General features: G+C 41.0%; 1 protein-coding gene across 3 annotated transcripts in view; it reads right to left on the reverse strand.

Moving 5' to 3' along the window:
• Positions 1–17,594, reverse strand: part of SLC25A13 (solute carrier family 25 member 13) — a 205,760-nt gene that overhangs the window by 99,489 nt on the left and 88,677 nt on the right. For all 3 annotated transcript variants that reach the window (XM_007450665.1, XM_007450664.1, XM_007450666.1), the window contains one exon: positions 14,771–14,886. In XM_007450665.1, the coding sequence (XP_007450727.1) occupies positions 14,771–14,886 (116 nt within the window). The remainder of the gene's footprint in view (positions 1–14,770; positions 14,887–17,594) is intronic.

The raw sequence follows: 17,594 nt of genomic DNA on the forward strand, positions 1-17,594 counted from the left end.
GGGAAAGATTAGTCTTTTCAACAAATGGTGCTGGGACAACCATGCAAAAGAAGTAAGGTGGGACCCAACCTCATACCATATACAAAAACTAACTTAAAAATGGAGCAAAGATCTAAATATAAGAGCTAAAACTGTGAAGCTTTTAAAGGAAAACGTAGGCATAAATCTTTACGAGTCTGGATTGGAAAACAGTTTCTTAGATACAGTATCAAAAACACAAGCAGGGGCTTCCCTGGTGGCACAGTGGTTGAGAGTCCACCTGTCGATGCAGGGGACACGGGTTCATGCCCTGGTCCAGGAAGATCCCACATGCTGCGGAGCGGCTGGGCCCGTGAGCAATGGCCGCTGAGCCTGCGCATCCGGAGCCTGTGCTCCGCAACGGGAGAGGCCACAACAGTGAGAGGCCCGCGTACCGCAAAAACAAAAAAAACCAAAAAAACCCCAAAAACACAAGCAACCAAGGACAATAATATATAAATTGGACATCTTCAAAATTGAAAACTTTTGTACTCCAAAGGATACCATCGACAAAGTGAAAAGACAGACTACAGAATGGGAGAAAAGTTTTATGAATCACGTATCTGATAAAGAACTCTAGAATATATAAAGAACTCTTGCAACTCAATAATAAAAAGACAATTCATCTAATTTTTAAAATGGGCAAAGGATCTGAACAGACATTTTTCCAAAGACAAAATGGCCAATAAGCACATGACAAGATGTTCCAATCATTAGCCTTTAAGGAAATGCAAATCAAACGAGATATCACAATGAGATACCACTTTACCCCCACAAGTAGCAAGTGTTGGTGAGGATGTGAAGAAATCTGAAACCCTCATTCACTGCTTGTGGGGATGTAAAAATGGCGCAGTCACTTTGGAAGAGTTTGGTGGTTCTTCAAAAAGTTAAACATAGTTACCATGTGACCCAGCAATTCCACTCCTAGGTATATATCCAAGAGAAATGAAGACATACGTTCACATAAAAACTTGTACACAAATGTTCATAGCAGCATTATTCACAATAACCAAAAAGTGGAAACAACCGGAATATCCATTAACTGAAGGATGGATAAACAATATGTGGTATATCTATAACAATGTGACATCCTCAATAAAAGAAATACAGTATTATTACATGCTACAACATGGATGAACCTTGAAAACATTATACTAAGAAGCTAGTCATGAAAGACCACGTTATATGATTCCATGTATATGAAATGTCCAGAATAGGCAAATCCAGAGAGACAGAAAGTAGATTAGTGGTTGCTTAGGACTGGAGGGCCTAGGGGAAAATGGCAGTGGGGAGTGAGGATTGCTAAGGTACGGGGTTTCTTGTTGGGGTGATGAAAATATTCTAAAACTGATGATGGTTACACAAGTATGTGAACAGACGGAAAAACATTGCATCATACACTTTAAATGGGTGCATTATATCTAAATAAAGCTGTGTTTTTAAAAAAAACCTGGAACCCTCAAATCTGCTTCCTACTAATGAGTGATATTAGGCAAATTACTTACTCTGACTCCATTCTCTCAATGTGTAAAATGGGAGTGAAATAACTCGAGGGTTGTAGCCAAGTGTGCCCAGTACAATGTTCTAAACATAGCAGGTGACCATTAAAATGGTAAAATTCCAAAATCTAAAGTCTTAATTATAATGAAGATTGTTATCTGGGCACCAAATATTTACAAAAGATACAAAAAAAAAAATCAGGCACAGTGTGATTGGAAATATCATAGTTTACACATATCTCAGAAAGCAATAATTTTCCTCAAATACTTAAAATCATCCTCTTTTAGCTCATATATTAAAATTTTGAATGAAAAGTGATAAAAAAACTAATTTTCCATTATGTTTCTGAAAGTATGAAATTAAGAAAGATTAAGAACCACCACTCTTAACTTTGAAGATCTTTCAGATACTAGAAACATTTAATTGGCAAATTACTTGCACATGCCATTAAGTGGTTAGACTGAATTTGTTTTTACAAATTCTATGGCCTCTTATTCCTTAACCTCTACCACACTATAATCTGAAATCATCGAGGTCTTCACTTATGCAAATTTTTACTTTCTATGTTTTTGTTTCCATACAGAATAACTAAGTTAAAGCACTTTAATTTCCAAAAGATTCACTCTTTGAAGCTGCAAATCAAGGAAAACAAGTTTCCCATTAAAATAAAAAAGGTTCATCAAGCTACATTATTTCAAACACTGAACCACAATCTCTCTCTCATGGATCCTAAAAATTTCATTAATACAATAAACACAAAAGGATGTTTCAGTTAAACCCGAAAGTAATCCATCCCTCTCAGAGGCAAAGGGAGAGTTGCTGAACAGTGCCCTTTATTTCTCAGCAGCTTCACTGGGGTGCTTTTTCTAATGTGTGCTAAATCCTCAAAGAAAGTTGTGGTTTCGTTCAAAGGGAAATAATATTTCACCCTGCTGATATGGTTAACAACAGCTTATACGGCCATCGTCTTTTAAGCAGGGAGCACAAGACAAATTGTTGAATTCGGAAGTTAAATAGCATAATGGAGTAAGTGGATACAGACCTATCTCTACTGCCACAGGGGCCAATATCAAGGTTTGCCATTTCAAACCCTTTTGACAAGTGCCTTTTTCTATTAATCACAGTTAAGGGTCTGAAGAGGAAAGAAGTATTCTGGCTACAATTCAGACTTGCTCAAGGAAGTTCTAGGGGGAAAATGGGTGCCATTAAAACAGAGTAAGTACAGAATAAGTACTTCACACACTCAGCTCTTCTCATTAAATCGAGATCTGTATAAGCCCCTGTAAACTTTGTATTATTATTACTATCATTCTGAACATGCGGGTACAGTGGTGATAAGTATCTTTCAAAAAATGGGCACACAGGCAGACACAGTGCTTGCATACACACACACAGTCAAGCTGAGCTGAATATTATTTCGAAGTCATATATGGTGTTGGTACATGTAGAAATTAGGGCTATCTTAAACCTCTTCCAGTTCTGTACGTAGAGAGGGATGGGACTACCCTGATATGAGGTCACGTGGCATTCTAGAACAGAATATCACCCATCTACTAGTGCTGGAAGACAAAGTTGTGGTTCCTACGATACCAGTCACCGTCCCCTCTCTGTGCCTGTTTCCACATCTACATGAAATAAAGCCATAAATGACACCAGCCGTTGTTCAGCTGCAGTGTGAAACGCGTTCCCTTGGAGAGCTTGTTCAAAACACATTCCCAAGCCCCACGCCCAAATACTCTGATTCAGCAGATTTGCGATGGAGCCAGGGAGCCTGCAGTTGTCATGAACACCCCCCCACGTTATTACAACGAGAACTCGTGCTCTGCCTTATTGATAAGAATCCTTCCTATTCTAAAGCCTAATGGAGCTATAAATCCTCAAGATTAATTCACTATGTAAGTCATCATAGTGAATGCTGGTTAACAATGAAAAATGTTAAAGGCTGGCAGCTATTTAGCATTCGATATTAATCTTCTATCACATGCACTATCTAAATCAAACAGCAAGAGAGGCCAACTGAGATGTTTTCAATCTCTCTGCCAGAAAAAAGTTATTTTCAATTGGACAGAATAAATCATTAGCAGTCTTTCATAAAATCAAAAGTAGGTCAGGGCTTCCCTGGTGGCGCAGTGGTTGAGAGTCCGCCTGCCGATGCAGGGGACACAGGTTCGTGCCCCAGTCCGGGAAGATCCCACATGCCGCAGAGCAGCTGGGCCCGTGAGTCATGCCCGCTGAGCCTGCGCGTCCGGAGCCTGTGCTCCGCAACGGGAGAGGCCACAGCAGTGAGAGGCCCACGTACCGCAAAAAAAAAAAAAAAAAGTAGGTCAGTTAAAATGGTGTTTGGAGGTATACAGCAGACTGGTCACTGTCCAGATGTGCAAGCTTGCTTTAATCGTCTGTTGTGTTAATTATTGTTAACTTTCCTTACCACTAGAGAGGAACACACCAAAAGACTCCAACTCTTTGAAATTTTTAAAGCAGTACAAAGAATCCTAATTCATTCCCTAAATGCAAGTATAATATCTCTATTGTTTAAAACACCAATTTCCTAAGCTAGTTTCCTTACACGGATGTTATCAAAAATAATTTTCTTGCAAAAGCATTAACATACATTTAACCCTACTTAAATGCTCAAGAGCAAATGTACTACAAATGTACACCCACAGTGATCCCTTATTAGTATAAAACTGTTTTATTTCAATTAAAATGTCTAACTATCCACCCCCAACATATACCTAAACTGTAATTTTCTCTGAGAACTTCCAATACATTCTTGATTTTGTTTCCTTTATCAACCTATCAGAGCAAAAACAGCCTTGCAACTGTTGGAAGAAATCAGTCATTAGCAGCAAGATTACAGCAAATTTTCCAATTTAGAGAAACTATATTTTTATCTCCTCTTATACTGAAAGAATAATGGTATAATTTTACTATTTTTAAGTGAGCAGTACAGTTTAAAATAGTCAAATTTTCCCAGTGCTCCAAGTTTTAGGATTTACCGTTAGCTTTCTGTTCTCCACACCTTCTTTCCTATTCACAAGTTCTCTTCTCCCTTCATCTTACACACAAACACACCAGGGGCAGACGTCCCCTGATTCGACCTCTGCATACAGTCTTCTAAAGAACGCTTAACCTTCAGGCGGTTATTCACTAAGGAGTGGCTTCACATGGTTATTGTGATTTTCTCTCCAATTGACATTCCTCCACCTTCTCAACAGGCCTTTTTTCCCCCGCTCCCTATTTTTAAAATGGGGTGATGAAGTAGCAAAAAGTACAATATTTTAGCCATTTGAGCACAGATGATTCTCAAATTATCCCACCAACTGGAAGTGCTCTCTGATACCAGTATCTTTCAAAATTGAAGCCATATGGTCAACCGTGCAAATCCGTATTTAGCTTTTCGTAAGTAGGAGATTTTTGACCCAATGAACTGGAACAGCTTCTGCACAGTCTCTAGGATCTCATACAAGACACTCGGTCCCTGGGCACACCACAGTCCTCATCAATGTTGAGGTTATTTCCTCTCAAAACTCACACTGCTCTTATTCAATATTCTCATTCTCTACTGGAATGTGTCTTAAGAAAACATACGTGGGTCCCCCCAAAATATGAAATAAAATCTACTATCGGGCAATAACGTCCTCTCACCAAAATAACCTGTTGTTTTTGTGAAACATCAAAAATCAGAATGAATATTAACAAAGAACTTTGCTCAAATAATTGGTCCTTCTGACTCTCAGAACCATTTTCCCCTCAGTTATCATTTTGAATATTTCATTTTCCAAGTGTCTTTACAAAGGTATTAATAAATGACCTTCTTTGTAGTGAGCTTTAAAAAATTATGGCTAAAGTTCTGTCCTCTTCTACTCCAATACCTGCATTCCTCTCGTTTTTTACATTTATTATTAAATTTGAGTGTCTATCTTCAAAACTTATCTGCGTACTTTTAGCTCTCATCATTTTCTGCAACTTGAATCAGAATGACTGAAGTGGGTTGTTTCCACATAGTTCCTTGTGTCATCTAGCCTGTCCGTTTTCCCAGAGCATTCCAATTCACTTACATCACAGCAGGTGTTCCTGCACAAAATCCAACTGTGAACCCAGGAAGGGCCCCTCCAAACACCAACATACACGTCAAAGAATTAACTAGAGAAGGACATTAGAAATTGCTTCATTAGTTCTGTGGATTCTGTTTACGTCTCACATACAAAAGGTAGGTTCTGTTCAAATAGTTTGACAAAGTTACTTTACATTTTCTGCAGGACTTCTCAGAGCCTTCGTAGACTAAAACTTTGGGGCCTTATGACTGTCTAACAGGGGAATCCTCTCTCACACAACGTTAACAGGAGACACCACTTTAAAGCACCCAAACTCACAATATCACTCAATAGTTAAGATTAAAGGACAAGAGGCCACAGCAGCTTATAATACAAAATCAATACTGTGCTAGTTTCTTTTGGATTCCAGGCCAACTGACAGAGCTGAAGCAGCAATGCAGCCAACTCTCCCAGTGTAGCTCAGGGCAAAGACTATTTAACAATTGAAGTTTTTAAACAGCAATGCTGGAAAAGTCTTAAATAAGATATATGTCTACTCATTCAGCTGTCCCTCTTCAAAAAGCAGTTCCTATCGTTTGGCAGGACTCCTTTCAGACTTGCTAAAGGCAAATGCTCATTTAGACAAAACACAACTAACAACTGTGGCCATTCATGGACTTCCTAACACTTATCTAGAACCAGAGAGTTGAGAATCCCTGTTGCTAAAGTTCAATGAAAAATTGCAGGCGGACACACACACACACACACACACACACACACACACACAAACACACACACCACCACCACCACCACGATAATGACACTGGGTGCTTATGTTCACATACTAAGAATGGAAGCTTTCCAACTGCATATAAAACATTTCATTTCATGAAATTTTGTTCAAGAGTAATGAAAAAGATAAGTCAAAGGAAAAGAAAAACATGTGATGGCATTAAGCAAATAAAAATTTTACATTTCAACTTGAGGAAGTATTCTGGTATACAACATACTCAATTTTCAGAAAGTCAATTGTGACTTACACTAGACAAAGGTAAGATTCAGGTCCTCCACTACTATTGAGTTAGGCTATTACTGGTGCCTACTGCAGATACAACTACTGAAGAAATATTCATAAATAGGAATAGTTAATGTTAAATTAGCATCATGAAAAAAACCAATCACTGGTGGGTGCACTAAATATATCAGATTAACAGTTTCACTAAATACACACACACACACTTTCTTAAAATTCCTAACAATAATGCTTTGCTTTCCCAGCATCAACAAATAAGAAACTTAGGAAATGAAAGTGTTGGAAAACCACCCTGTACCAGCTTGCTCAGAGGGCTGGTAAGTCGTTTCAAACCCTGACTTTCAGTTCTTCCACTCACAAAATGGGAGTGATCATCCACTTGCCTGTTTCACAGCAGTATGGGAAGCTTACACAAGGATCACAGACATGTCTGCCTCTGGCTTTGCCCCACTCCAACCAATGCAACAAAACCCACCTTTTCCAAGCATCATTCGGATCCTGTCCCTGTCCTCTCAACAACCCTGCAGGACTCCCAATTGCCTCTCCTATCAAATTAAAACTCCTGCTTAGAGGGCTGTGGTGGGTGCACCATCACATGGGGCCCTGGCTCCCAGCACCCACATTTCAATCAAGGGTCTCCTCTACTATCCTCAATCTGCACAAAGGCCAACTCTCCTTCCCCTCCCACCACTCTGTAATTCCCCCTCCACTCAAAATTCTGCTCACATCAAAAGATAAAGCCTCCTGGGTAAAGCTCACAACAAGTGCATTTCAACAAATTCCTTGGACGTCTCTGTAACCGAGGCAACTTTCTACATGTACTGAGAACTGTAATCCAGGTACATTCTTCCTTATAATTACTTTCCAGTACGGTCATATAAACAAAATCTTAATTCATTCGTGTATTGTTCTTTACTTCTTCATGAAAAATTATTAAATCCCTCTAACGTCTCATAAAAAGACTGAAACCACAAAGGATGAATCGGCACCTATCTAGATTACAAAGGCAGGCCGTCCTCACAGAGCACAGACATCACCAGAGGGAGGCAGTGTGGCACAGTGAGTAACGCTTGGCCGTCCTCTGGCTGCTACCTTGGCTCCACCACAGGCAACTCCAGGACCACAGACAAGTTACTTAACCTCCCCAAGGCCATTTCCCCATAAGAAAAATGAGAATTATAATAGTACAGACCTCCTAGGTTCTGAGGGTTAAATAATCAATTACATATAAAGCACTTAGCTCAGGGTGAGTTCATAGTAAGTGATCAATAAACTTCAAGATTAAAATGACAGCTTTATCCCTTCTCTCAAGAGATCATGTAAAACCACATGTCATTGGAAGAGAACAAACTCAGTAGCTACTACTGGGTCCCTCTTCTTTCCTTTGATCTCCTTTTTACTACAGTCAGTCAGGAGCCAAGTCATATAGGATTCACCCTCTGGAATGGCCCTGGTGGGGTCCATCCAGGCCTGCATTACCCCTGCCTAGACTGTCGAAGCACCGCTCAAGTGACCATCACCTCCAGACCCTGTAGCTCCATCTCTTCCTGCAATACACAGCCTGTATCACGTCACCTTGGTGCACAGACTCCTCCAGGTCTGCTTGGATAGCTTCTATCCCTCCTCTCTACCTAGCCTGCTTTACCTTGTAGATACAGAATATATAGTACGATGTCATGTTCTATTTGTTTACTGTCTCTCTCCCTAAAACATCTGATCAGGATTTTTTAGTCTTGCCACTGCTGTATCTCCAGTCCTACAACATAGTAAGCATTCAATAGACACCCCTATCTTTCCTTATTCTTCTAACTCACTCATCCAGTTAAATGGCTTCAAACACTATCTATTTGCTGATAACTACCAAATTTCTATCTCCCAAATTCCACACTCAGATATCTAAGTGCCTATTTGACAACTTCACTTAAATATCTAAAGGCATCAAACTAACACATCCAAAAGTGAGCCCCTCTTCTTTCCCCCACCATCCCCAAGCCTGTAGTCCTCCAAGTTATCAATTGATAACTCCACCCTTCCAGTTGATCTGGCCAAAGAGTTTAGAATCTTTCTTGCCTCTTCTCTCTTTCACAGGCCACATCCAACCTATCAGAGAACCCTACTGATTCTCTCTTCAATATATCCCTAACCTCACTACCACCCAAGCCACCATGATGCCTCATTTGAATTATTGCAATAGCTTCCTAACTGTTCTCTCTCTTCCTGCTCTTGCCCTTCTATAGTTTATTCTCAACCAACAGCCAGAATGATGCTGTTTAAAATATAAACCAGATCATGACAATCTCCTGCTAAAAACAAAAACAAAAACCCTGCAATGGTTTCCCAGTTCACTTACCATCAAAGTCAAGTCCTAACCTTGGCCTACAGGGCCTTCCTTGATCAGATCCATTACTTCTCTGAGTTCCTCTCCTACCAGGACCCCCTGCCTCACTCAATTCTCATGAGTCCTCCTTGCTGTTCCTCAAATGTGCCAAGAACACTCCAGCCTTCCGACCTGGGCAAAGCCCATTCCTTTCACCTGGGACAGTCTCTTCCCCTCCTTCTTCCTTATTCTACATGATCAATTGCCTTACTTCTTTCAAATTTGTGTTCAAAAGTCACTTTCTCAATGAAGCTAACCAAACCATATTAGACACAAAGAAGAGAACCTTCTTTGTTTCATAGCTCATTGCAAATACCCAAATATCATCACAACCTACCCATTCTACTAAGTGTCTTAATCCCTAGTCTTATCATCAACTTGTGTATGCTCCTGTTAATACTCTGGTGGAAGGGTCAGCAAACTATGTTCCACTGGCCACCAGCTATCTTTGCAAATTAAGTTTTATTGGAACATAGCCACATGCATCCATAGGAACAGCAGAGTTGAGTAGTTGTGACAGAGATCCTATGGCCCACAAAGCCCAAAATATTTACTATTTGGCGCTTTACAGAAGAACTCTGCTGTCCCTGATCTAGAGCCCGTGCTCCACAACAAGAGAAGCCAACTCAACTAGAAGCCTGCACACCTCAATGAAGAGTAGCCCCCACTTGCCACAACTAGAGAAAGCCCACACACAGCAACGAAGACCCAACACAGCCAAAAATAAAAAAATAAATAAATAAATTTATTTATTTTTTTAAAAAAAAGCACTACCAATAAAAGAAAATGCTGGTAATTTGTACTACCAAATAAATTAAGAACTTATGTTCCTCAGGACTCCATGAAGTGGAGTAAAAGTGCAAGTCGCAGAGTAAAAACATCTGGTAATGTACAACCCACAAAGCCCTTGTACCTAGAAAATAGACACATAGTAAAAAGGATACTCAAGTGGTCAATAAACAGTTTTTTAAAAGTTGTACAACCCATAAGTAATGAGAAAAATGCAAATTAAAGTCACAGCGTGAGACATCACTAAAATGAAAGTAACTGATAACAGCAAGTGTTTGTAAAGAAGTAGAATAACTAGGACTCTCATACACTGATGGTATGAATGTAAACTGGTACAACCACTTTGGAAAACTGTTTGGTAAGATCTACTGAAAGCTAAATATATACATTTTCTAGGACCCAGCAATTCTTTCTTTTTTCTTAATTTATTTTATTTATTTCTGGCTGTGTTGGGTCTTCGTTGCTGCGCGTGGGCTTTCTCTAGTTGCTGTGAGTGGGGGCTACTCTTCGTTGCAGTGCTTCTCATTGCAGTGGCTTCTCTTGTTGTGGAGCACAGGCTCTAGGCATGTGGGCTTCAGTAGTTGCAGCACACTGGCTCAGCAGTTGTGGCTCGCGGGCTCTAGAGCACAGTCTCAGTAGTTGTGGCACACGGGCTTAGCTGCTCCGCAGCATGTGGGATGTTCCCGGACCAGGGCTTGAACCCATGTCCCCTGCATTGGCAGGTGGATTCTTAACCACTGCGCCACCAGGGAAGCTCTCTATGACCCAGCAATTCTACTCCTAGAAATGCCTACACATATGCACACCCCAAAATACATAAAAGAATGTTCAAAGCATATTTGTAGCAATCAAAACTGGAAATGTGCAAGTGTCTATCAACTGTAGAATGAGTAAACGTATTACGGTAAAGTTATACAGTGGAATAGTACAGAGCAAAGAAAAAGAACAAAATAAAAATACACATAGCAAAAACATGGATGAATCTCACAAATTAAATTTGAGCAAAAGAAGTGAGAATGAAAGAATAAATCCTGTATCACTCCATTTTTATTAAGTTTAAAAGCAAGCAAAATCAATTGATGGTGATAAATATCCCTTGCTACCATTGGAACAGTAACTGGGAAGAGACCTACTGAGTGTTGGTACCATTCCCTTTCTGATCTGGATGGTGGTGAAACAAGTATGTACACTGTGCAGTCATCAAAATGTACACTTAGGATTCGTGCATCCTTCTGTATGTATGCTCTACTTCAATAAAGTACACTTGAAAAAATTAAGAGTAAAAAATCACTGTCATATAAATAGGCTAAAAATGCAAATGAAAAGATTTAGAACAAAATACTTTTTTCTCCAATCACACAGAATTGCAAATTGTTAAGCAGAATTTTCTACTTATACTGGTATCATGTTATACACCTGTTGGCATCATAAAATGCACTTACAAATATCGGGTATCAAAATAAGAAAACATGGTGAGAACAAGAATAGTGGAGATATGTTTTCCCTCAAAGGAAACAGGAGAACATAATGAACTAGATATCAAAGGAACAAAATTGGCCTCATCAAGATCTTCTCATTGTAGCAAACACAGGGAGTGATCGGGACATGAAAATACGGTAAACATAAACAAGGCCTCAGAGAACAGGGGGCAAGTCTTCACTGAAATGAGATACTGAAACGCTCCATCTGATTTTTGTTTAGTGTGTATCAGAATCAGCATTAGTGGGAGCAGTGACACTGCCGGCTTGTTGACAAATACTGGTGCTTACTGGGCTTAGTCCTAGAAGCCCTGCTTCAAATGAGCTCTTATGTGGAAACCTAATATGCAAACAGATAAAGAGTGTAACTGCTCTCCTCTGGATGAAATGCAAAGCCAGGAGACATGGGGGATCTGAGGCCACTTGCCAGCCTTCCCTGCAGCCCATGGGAAGGCCCCAGATGACCCACTGTTTAGCGCAAGCGCAGTGCTCACCCGGTGACCACAGCTGACCATGCCAACCTGGGAGGTTAAAAAAGGAGCCCTTCCTCTCTCACCACTCCATGCCTACTCCTCCCAAAAATGCACACTCAGGAGGGCAACCTTCTGATATACAAAAGGGTCACTCTTGAGTGAAGGATTCACAGGGAGCTGAGGAAGTAATCAGAGCAAAGAGTGCCACTGTGTGTCTCTCAAACAGCTTCATATGGACAGAGAGCCAGGGCACAGATCTGGATTCCCTTATAATACTGTGGGCTATGAGATCAGGAGTGACTAGGTAAGTCCACTTTTCTGCCCAACTCCATTTTTAAAAAAATTTCTTCAACCCCATTACAAGTTTCCTGAAAAACGTACTTATTTGTTAGCTTCTTCTAAAGGTACCTGCTGACAAAACACTCCTAAGGCTGCCACACCTCCCATATGATTGTGTTTACTTGGCAAAAGCCTGTTGTACACAGCACTCACCTCCACTGAATGACTCTACCCGACCTCATGAAAAATGTTAAGTCAGCTATCATTTTGCAATTTGATGGTCATTTGAGTATCTTCTTTGTACTATGAATAGCTCTTTCAGTTTAATCCTAAATGGGGATTAACAGCTCAGAAAAGCCCAGGCTACATTTTATTACACCCACAGGTCGAGGACGCCACTGGCTCCTCATAAACAGATACAGGACATACCCTGTTTGTGTTTTGTGAGACAGGCAGATTCTGGAACAAATTACCTGCAGAAGGCAGGGTATCGAGAGATGGGCTATGCACTCTTCCACCACAGTCACATGTAGCTGAGGACAGAAGCAGAATCGTAGCCCCCCGAAAGCCCCGATGTCTTACGCACTCTCGTATGTCTTCAGAGATGGGACAGGGTTCAACAGCACAGATAGTAAGCAAAATTCCCAGCTACCTGACCAGTGGTTAAACTGCAAGTTAAAATAAAGGGCTTCTCAAAGAACAAAAGAAAGAAGAAGAAGAAAAAAAAGAAAATCCTCCTTTGTTCTCTCACATTATTTCTTTTAGTAATATTATTTTTATAAAGGCCTTTGTTTTCCACATGGCCCGTTTACGTGCAATAGTCCTGGAAGGTAGGTTATTACCCTGATTTTGTAGATAAGGAAAATAAGGCTCAGAAATCGGAAATGACTTGTCCATCAACCAACAGCTAGTGAGAAGCAGAAACAGCTGTCATGCCACGTTCTTTCTACAATTCACAGATGACTCCCATCCCCCACATTCTGCTGCTTTACCCGTTCTTTTCTCCTAATCACACTAACACACACACAGCCCTCCCAGCACTGGCAGAGCCTCTTGCTTCTTTCCTCCGCCAGGCCAGTGGTGTGCTGGTGGCAACATCAGCCCTGCCACTTCATGCCCATGGACGGAAGACTGATCAGAGTCGGGAAAACGCCGGAAATCCGTTCCTCAGCCCCCCATCTCCAATCCAGCTGTCTTCCAGCCCTCCCTCCAGATTTGCTGCAGAAAGGAGGAAGACGAGAGAACGAGCACACCTGTGCTGAACTCACGCAAACTTACAGGTTCCCCTTGTTGTTCACCCCAAGGAAACGTCATCATTAACGTTCTCATCAAACTGACTTCCACTGGGTAAATAAATCAACACCACCATGAGCTAGCTGCTCATTTATTATTTGGAGATTTTAATGGGAACATTTTTATTGGTCTTCCATTGAAAAGTTGTGGCTAGAGGAACTGGGTGATGGGAGAGGCAAAAGCTAAAATTATTTTAGGGATTTTTAAATATCAAATAATCCTCATGAAGTATTAACGGAAAGCATCTGAGCTTCTAGAATACATGAAAGAAAACCAGATAAATATATGTGTTTTTGCCTCCGCCCTGGCTGATCTAGCCTTAAATAACTGTCATGTCAAATGAACGTTGAGGAATGGGTCGGGGAGGGGAAGGCTACCTTACCTATACTTTATGTAGTTATTATCTTCATTTCTGATAAGGAAAATAAAGACCTGAAAGGATAATTAACTTGACTCAGAGACAAAAGTGGCAGAGCTGGGAGGAGCTAAGTCTCTCCAATTCCAGAACCATCCAGAACAGATGGTGCTCTATTACACCATCTGTATTTCCCCCATCTGTACATTCCTCACGACGTACAAGTAAGACAAGACCAAGAAGTCTGAATAAATTAGAGACAAGGAACAAAGACATTTAAAATGGGTGCATTACCCATTTCCCCTGAATGCACAATCTGTGTGCCCCAAAAGGGCTCCAAAATTCTCCACGGCAATGCTTTCTACACCAGGTTCACACGCACAGATAACATACGCTGGACACGGCACAGTCCGAGGGAAATGTGGTGTCTTCTGCCCAATGTATCTTCAGTAACCAGTTTATTTTTAAACAAGAACGTACCACTGCCCCATCACGTCCTGGTTTTCCCTTTCTCCTAATGCTTAAGAGACTTCAGGGTTTTCTGCAGCTTGGCAGCTGAGCCCCATGAAGATGGTGCTGCATCCCCCAAGTAAAGGCGGAGGCAGCACAGCAGACACTGCCAGCCCAGGCAGAGGGGAACGTGTTATTGAGAAGAACAGGGTTCTCCACGTACCGCTCCAAATTACCATCTCGCGCGCTGCCTCTGGACTCAAGCTACTCCATGAGGACAAGGTAAGGACACAAGGTACTGGGAACATGAATCCCTTCTGTTCTTAGGCACTGTATTACCGTCTTCATTCTAACCGTGGAAAGCACTACTGACTGTGAAGGGAATGAAGTGGACGGTCAAATCCTGTCTGCCTCTCACCTTCTACGACCCTGTGACTCAGTCGTGCTCCATCCTCCCTCACCTTACAACTAAAGCAGAGCATCAAAAGTACTAAGCCAGAAACTTAATTTTTCAGGAAGGGAGACTTTTTTTTCAAGAAGTGGAGCCTCAAACACCGAGATATCTTTGTTAAAAGGGATAGGCTAACTTCTTAAAACCATTTCCATACACTTCATTCTTGGGGAAAAAACCCAAACCGCTCACACAGGTCTGCACTTCCTTAGGTGTGCACACACTCACGCCCCTTACCAAAAGTGACTTCTCCTTTGCCAGCTTTGTCAAACAGCTGGAAGGCCACCACGAACAAAGCATCTGGGGCACACAGGACAGATTCAAATGCCACAAATTCTTGAAAGGATATTAATCTGAAACACAAAACAAGCACAAAGCATGAAGTCAGTAGCTTGTGGAAGATAAAAGCATACACAAATATACACTAAGGGAAAAAAATAAAACGTCACTGTCAAAAAATAAAATTCAAACCTAAAAACATGTATAAATACTTAGCATTTCCTTTTACATAGAGTGGACTGAAATAACAACACACAGAATCTAAAAGACACAACAGATTTGAGGATATGGTGACACATTAATTCTAAAAATAAAGCTTAGACACTTTAGATTAATATATGGTTGTTAACAACAAAATAGACCAGCTCAGTCATTCATTAATACCTTCCTACACAATGTAAAAATGGTTCACAAAGATTCATTCATTACTGATATCCACTGACCACATGAGGATTGAACTAAAGGATGATATTGGGGTGGGGGATAGAATACAGATAAACTGGCCACGAAATATGACCCCAAGGCACTTTCAGTCTGGTAAGACAGATAACACTAGTCTAGAATACTATACAGGAAAGACAAATCATAAGACAGGAACCAAGATGATGATAACAGAATTTTGGTAGGAAACCAAAGAAAGCTTTGTGGCAGGGATGGAACGTGAGTTGGGTCTCGAAAAATTAGTGAAATTCAGGTATGCAGTAATGGGCACAGAAAGGGGGTCACCTTAGGCAGGGGAAATGCCTGCAGAAAGGCAGGTGCAAGAAAGCTAGGGAGTGTGCAAGGAAAATGTGAGGAACTAATTTTATCTGGACAGAAAAGTACATAAGAGAACACTGTGAAATGAGATCAGACGTTCAGAGATGCAAGTGTCTGAGCAAGGTCGTGATATGATCACATCTATCCATTAGGAGGTGCAGAACAGGCCACAGATGCTTTGACTTGCAAGGAGTAAATAAATCCCCAAAGGCTGTCTTAGAACTAAGTTCTTTGCCACTATTTTGTATTTTAAATGTACAAATATTTCAGTGATACATTGGGATAGTCCAAGTCTCGAGGATATAGAAGGAGAGAGAAAACAGAAGTGCTTTCCCATGTTTCATAGAACACTTAATTACTTCTAAAATCTTATAGAGAGAACACATTTTTATAGAAAGTAAGTGCTACAACATTAACTTAGCTATTTCCCAGAATGTCACCTGATTATAATAATGCCACAAAGAAAGGAAAACTCTGGTGTGTTCATTACATGGTCTCTATGTCATTCACCATCCAAAAACACATCCTTCCGAACGCAGGGGAACATTCAGGAATGGCACGTATTACAGAAGAACACTTGCCCAAAACATTTTCTCCTCGGCTACACAGTCTGTCTCACTGAGAATCTTGTGTGTGTGAGCAGGAGCAGGGGCAGGTGGGGGTGAAAAGGGAAACACATATGAGTGGAAGGTTCCCGGCTGGCCTCAAGGAGCTGACAGCCTGCTGGGGGAAGGAGTGGTAGTCGTGTGCATGTAACCCCGCCAGAACGTGAGCTGAGTATCAAAAGTAAAAGATAAAGCATCAAGGGGCACAGAGGAGAAGGGATTTATTCTGCCTTAAGGAATAAATAAATAAATAATAAATTGAGGAATTAATCTAAGGAAATTAAGGAATGCTCCACGAATCTGTGGCATTTAAAGAACAAATTTTAAAGCTGAAAAGATCTTAGAGATCATCTCCTTCCACCTCCTCATTTTACTTTTGAGAAAACTATTAGAAGTTATGGCTCATGCACGGTGAAACAATTGGCTTCTGGCATTTTGGCCTGAAAACCAAGTGTCCTGGTTCCTATTTGACTGAGACAGAATTCCAATCGGTATGGGAGGATGGAGAGAAGAGAGAAGGGTAGGGGGAGGACAATCCACACTGAGGAAAGAACTAAGTACAGAGGGGTGTGCTGTATTTAGAGAAGGACAAAGGTGTTACTGACCCTGCATCTAATGGTCCTGCCGAGTAAAAGAGTGGTTGAGCTATCATGCCAGCCACCTGTAAAGGCCTTTAAAGGCCAGTTACAGAATCCTGACCTTTTTTTTTTTGCAGGCAGTGAGAAGTCACTGGAGGTTTTTAGGGTTAATAAATACCAGGTTCATACCTTTATTTCAGAAAAGGAACTGCTGTGGAAGATGAATTTAACAGAGGAAAGATGAGATGTGGGGAGACAGCCTGACAGCTAGAGACAGCAGGGGTCTAAACCAGAGCCAGAACACTAGGATTGGAGAAAGGGGAAAAGTGGAGAAATACAACTGAGGCAGGAATGACAAAACTTGGTAGCAATTGGAGGTCAGAGGCTGAGAGCCAGAAAAGAGTTGCTCCAAGACTTCTAACTCAGATAATTGAGTGGGATGATGACACCACCACCAAAGATAAATAAAAAAGGAAAAAGAAGGGAATTGTGCGAGAGTAAGACCAATTCTAACTGTGTTAAATTGGAGATACCCATGGAACAGTGAAGTATGGTATCCAGCAGGAAACCAAGAGGACTAGTGTGGACCTCAGGAGACAGGTGAATATGGGTTGAACTATGTCCTCCCAAAACCCACGTTGAAGTCCTAACCTCAGAATGCAATCGTTGCAAATGTAATTGGTTAAGATGAGATCCTACTGGAGTAGGGTGGGCACCCAATCCAAAATGACTAGAGTCCTTATGAAAAGGGGAAATCTGGACCCAGACGTGCACACGGGGAGAGCGCCACATGAAGATGACAGCAGAGATCAGGGTGATGCTTCTACAAACGCAGGAATG

Source organism: Lipotes vexillifer, unplaced genomic scaffold (assembly GCF_000442215.2).
Source record: "Lipotes vexillifer unplaced genomic scaffold, Lipotes_vexillifer_v1.1 scaffold172, whole genome shotgun sequence".
NCBI classification, from domain to species: Eukaryota; Metazoa; Chordata; class Mammalia; order Artiodactyla; family Lipotidae; genus Lipotes; species Lipotes vexillifer.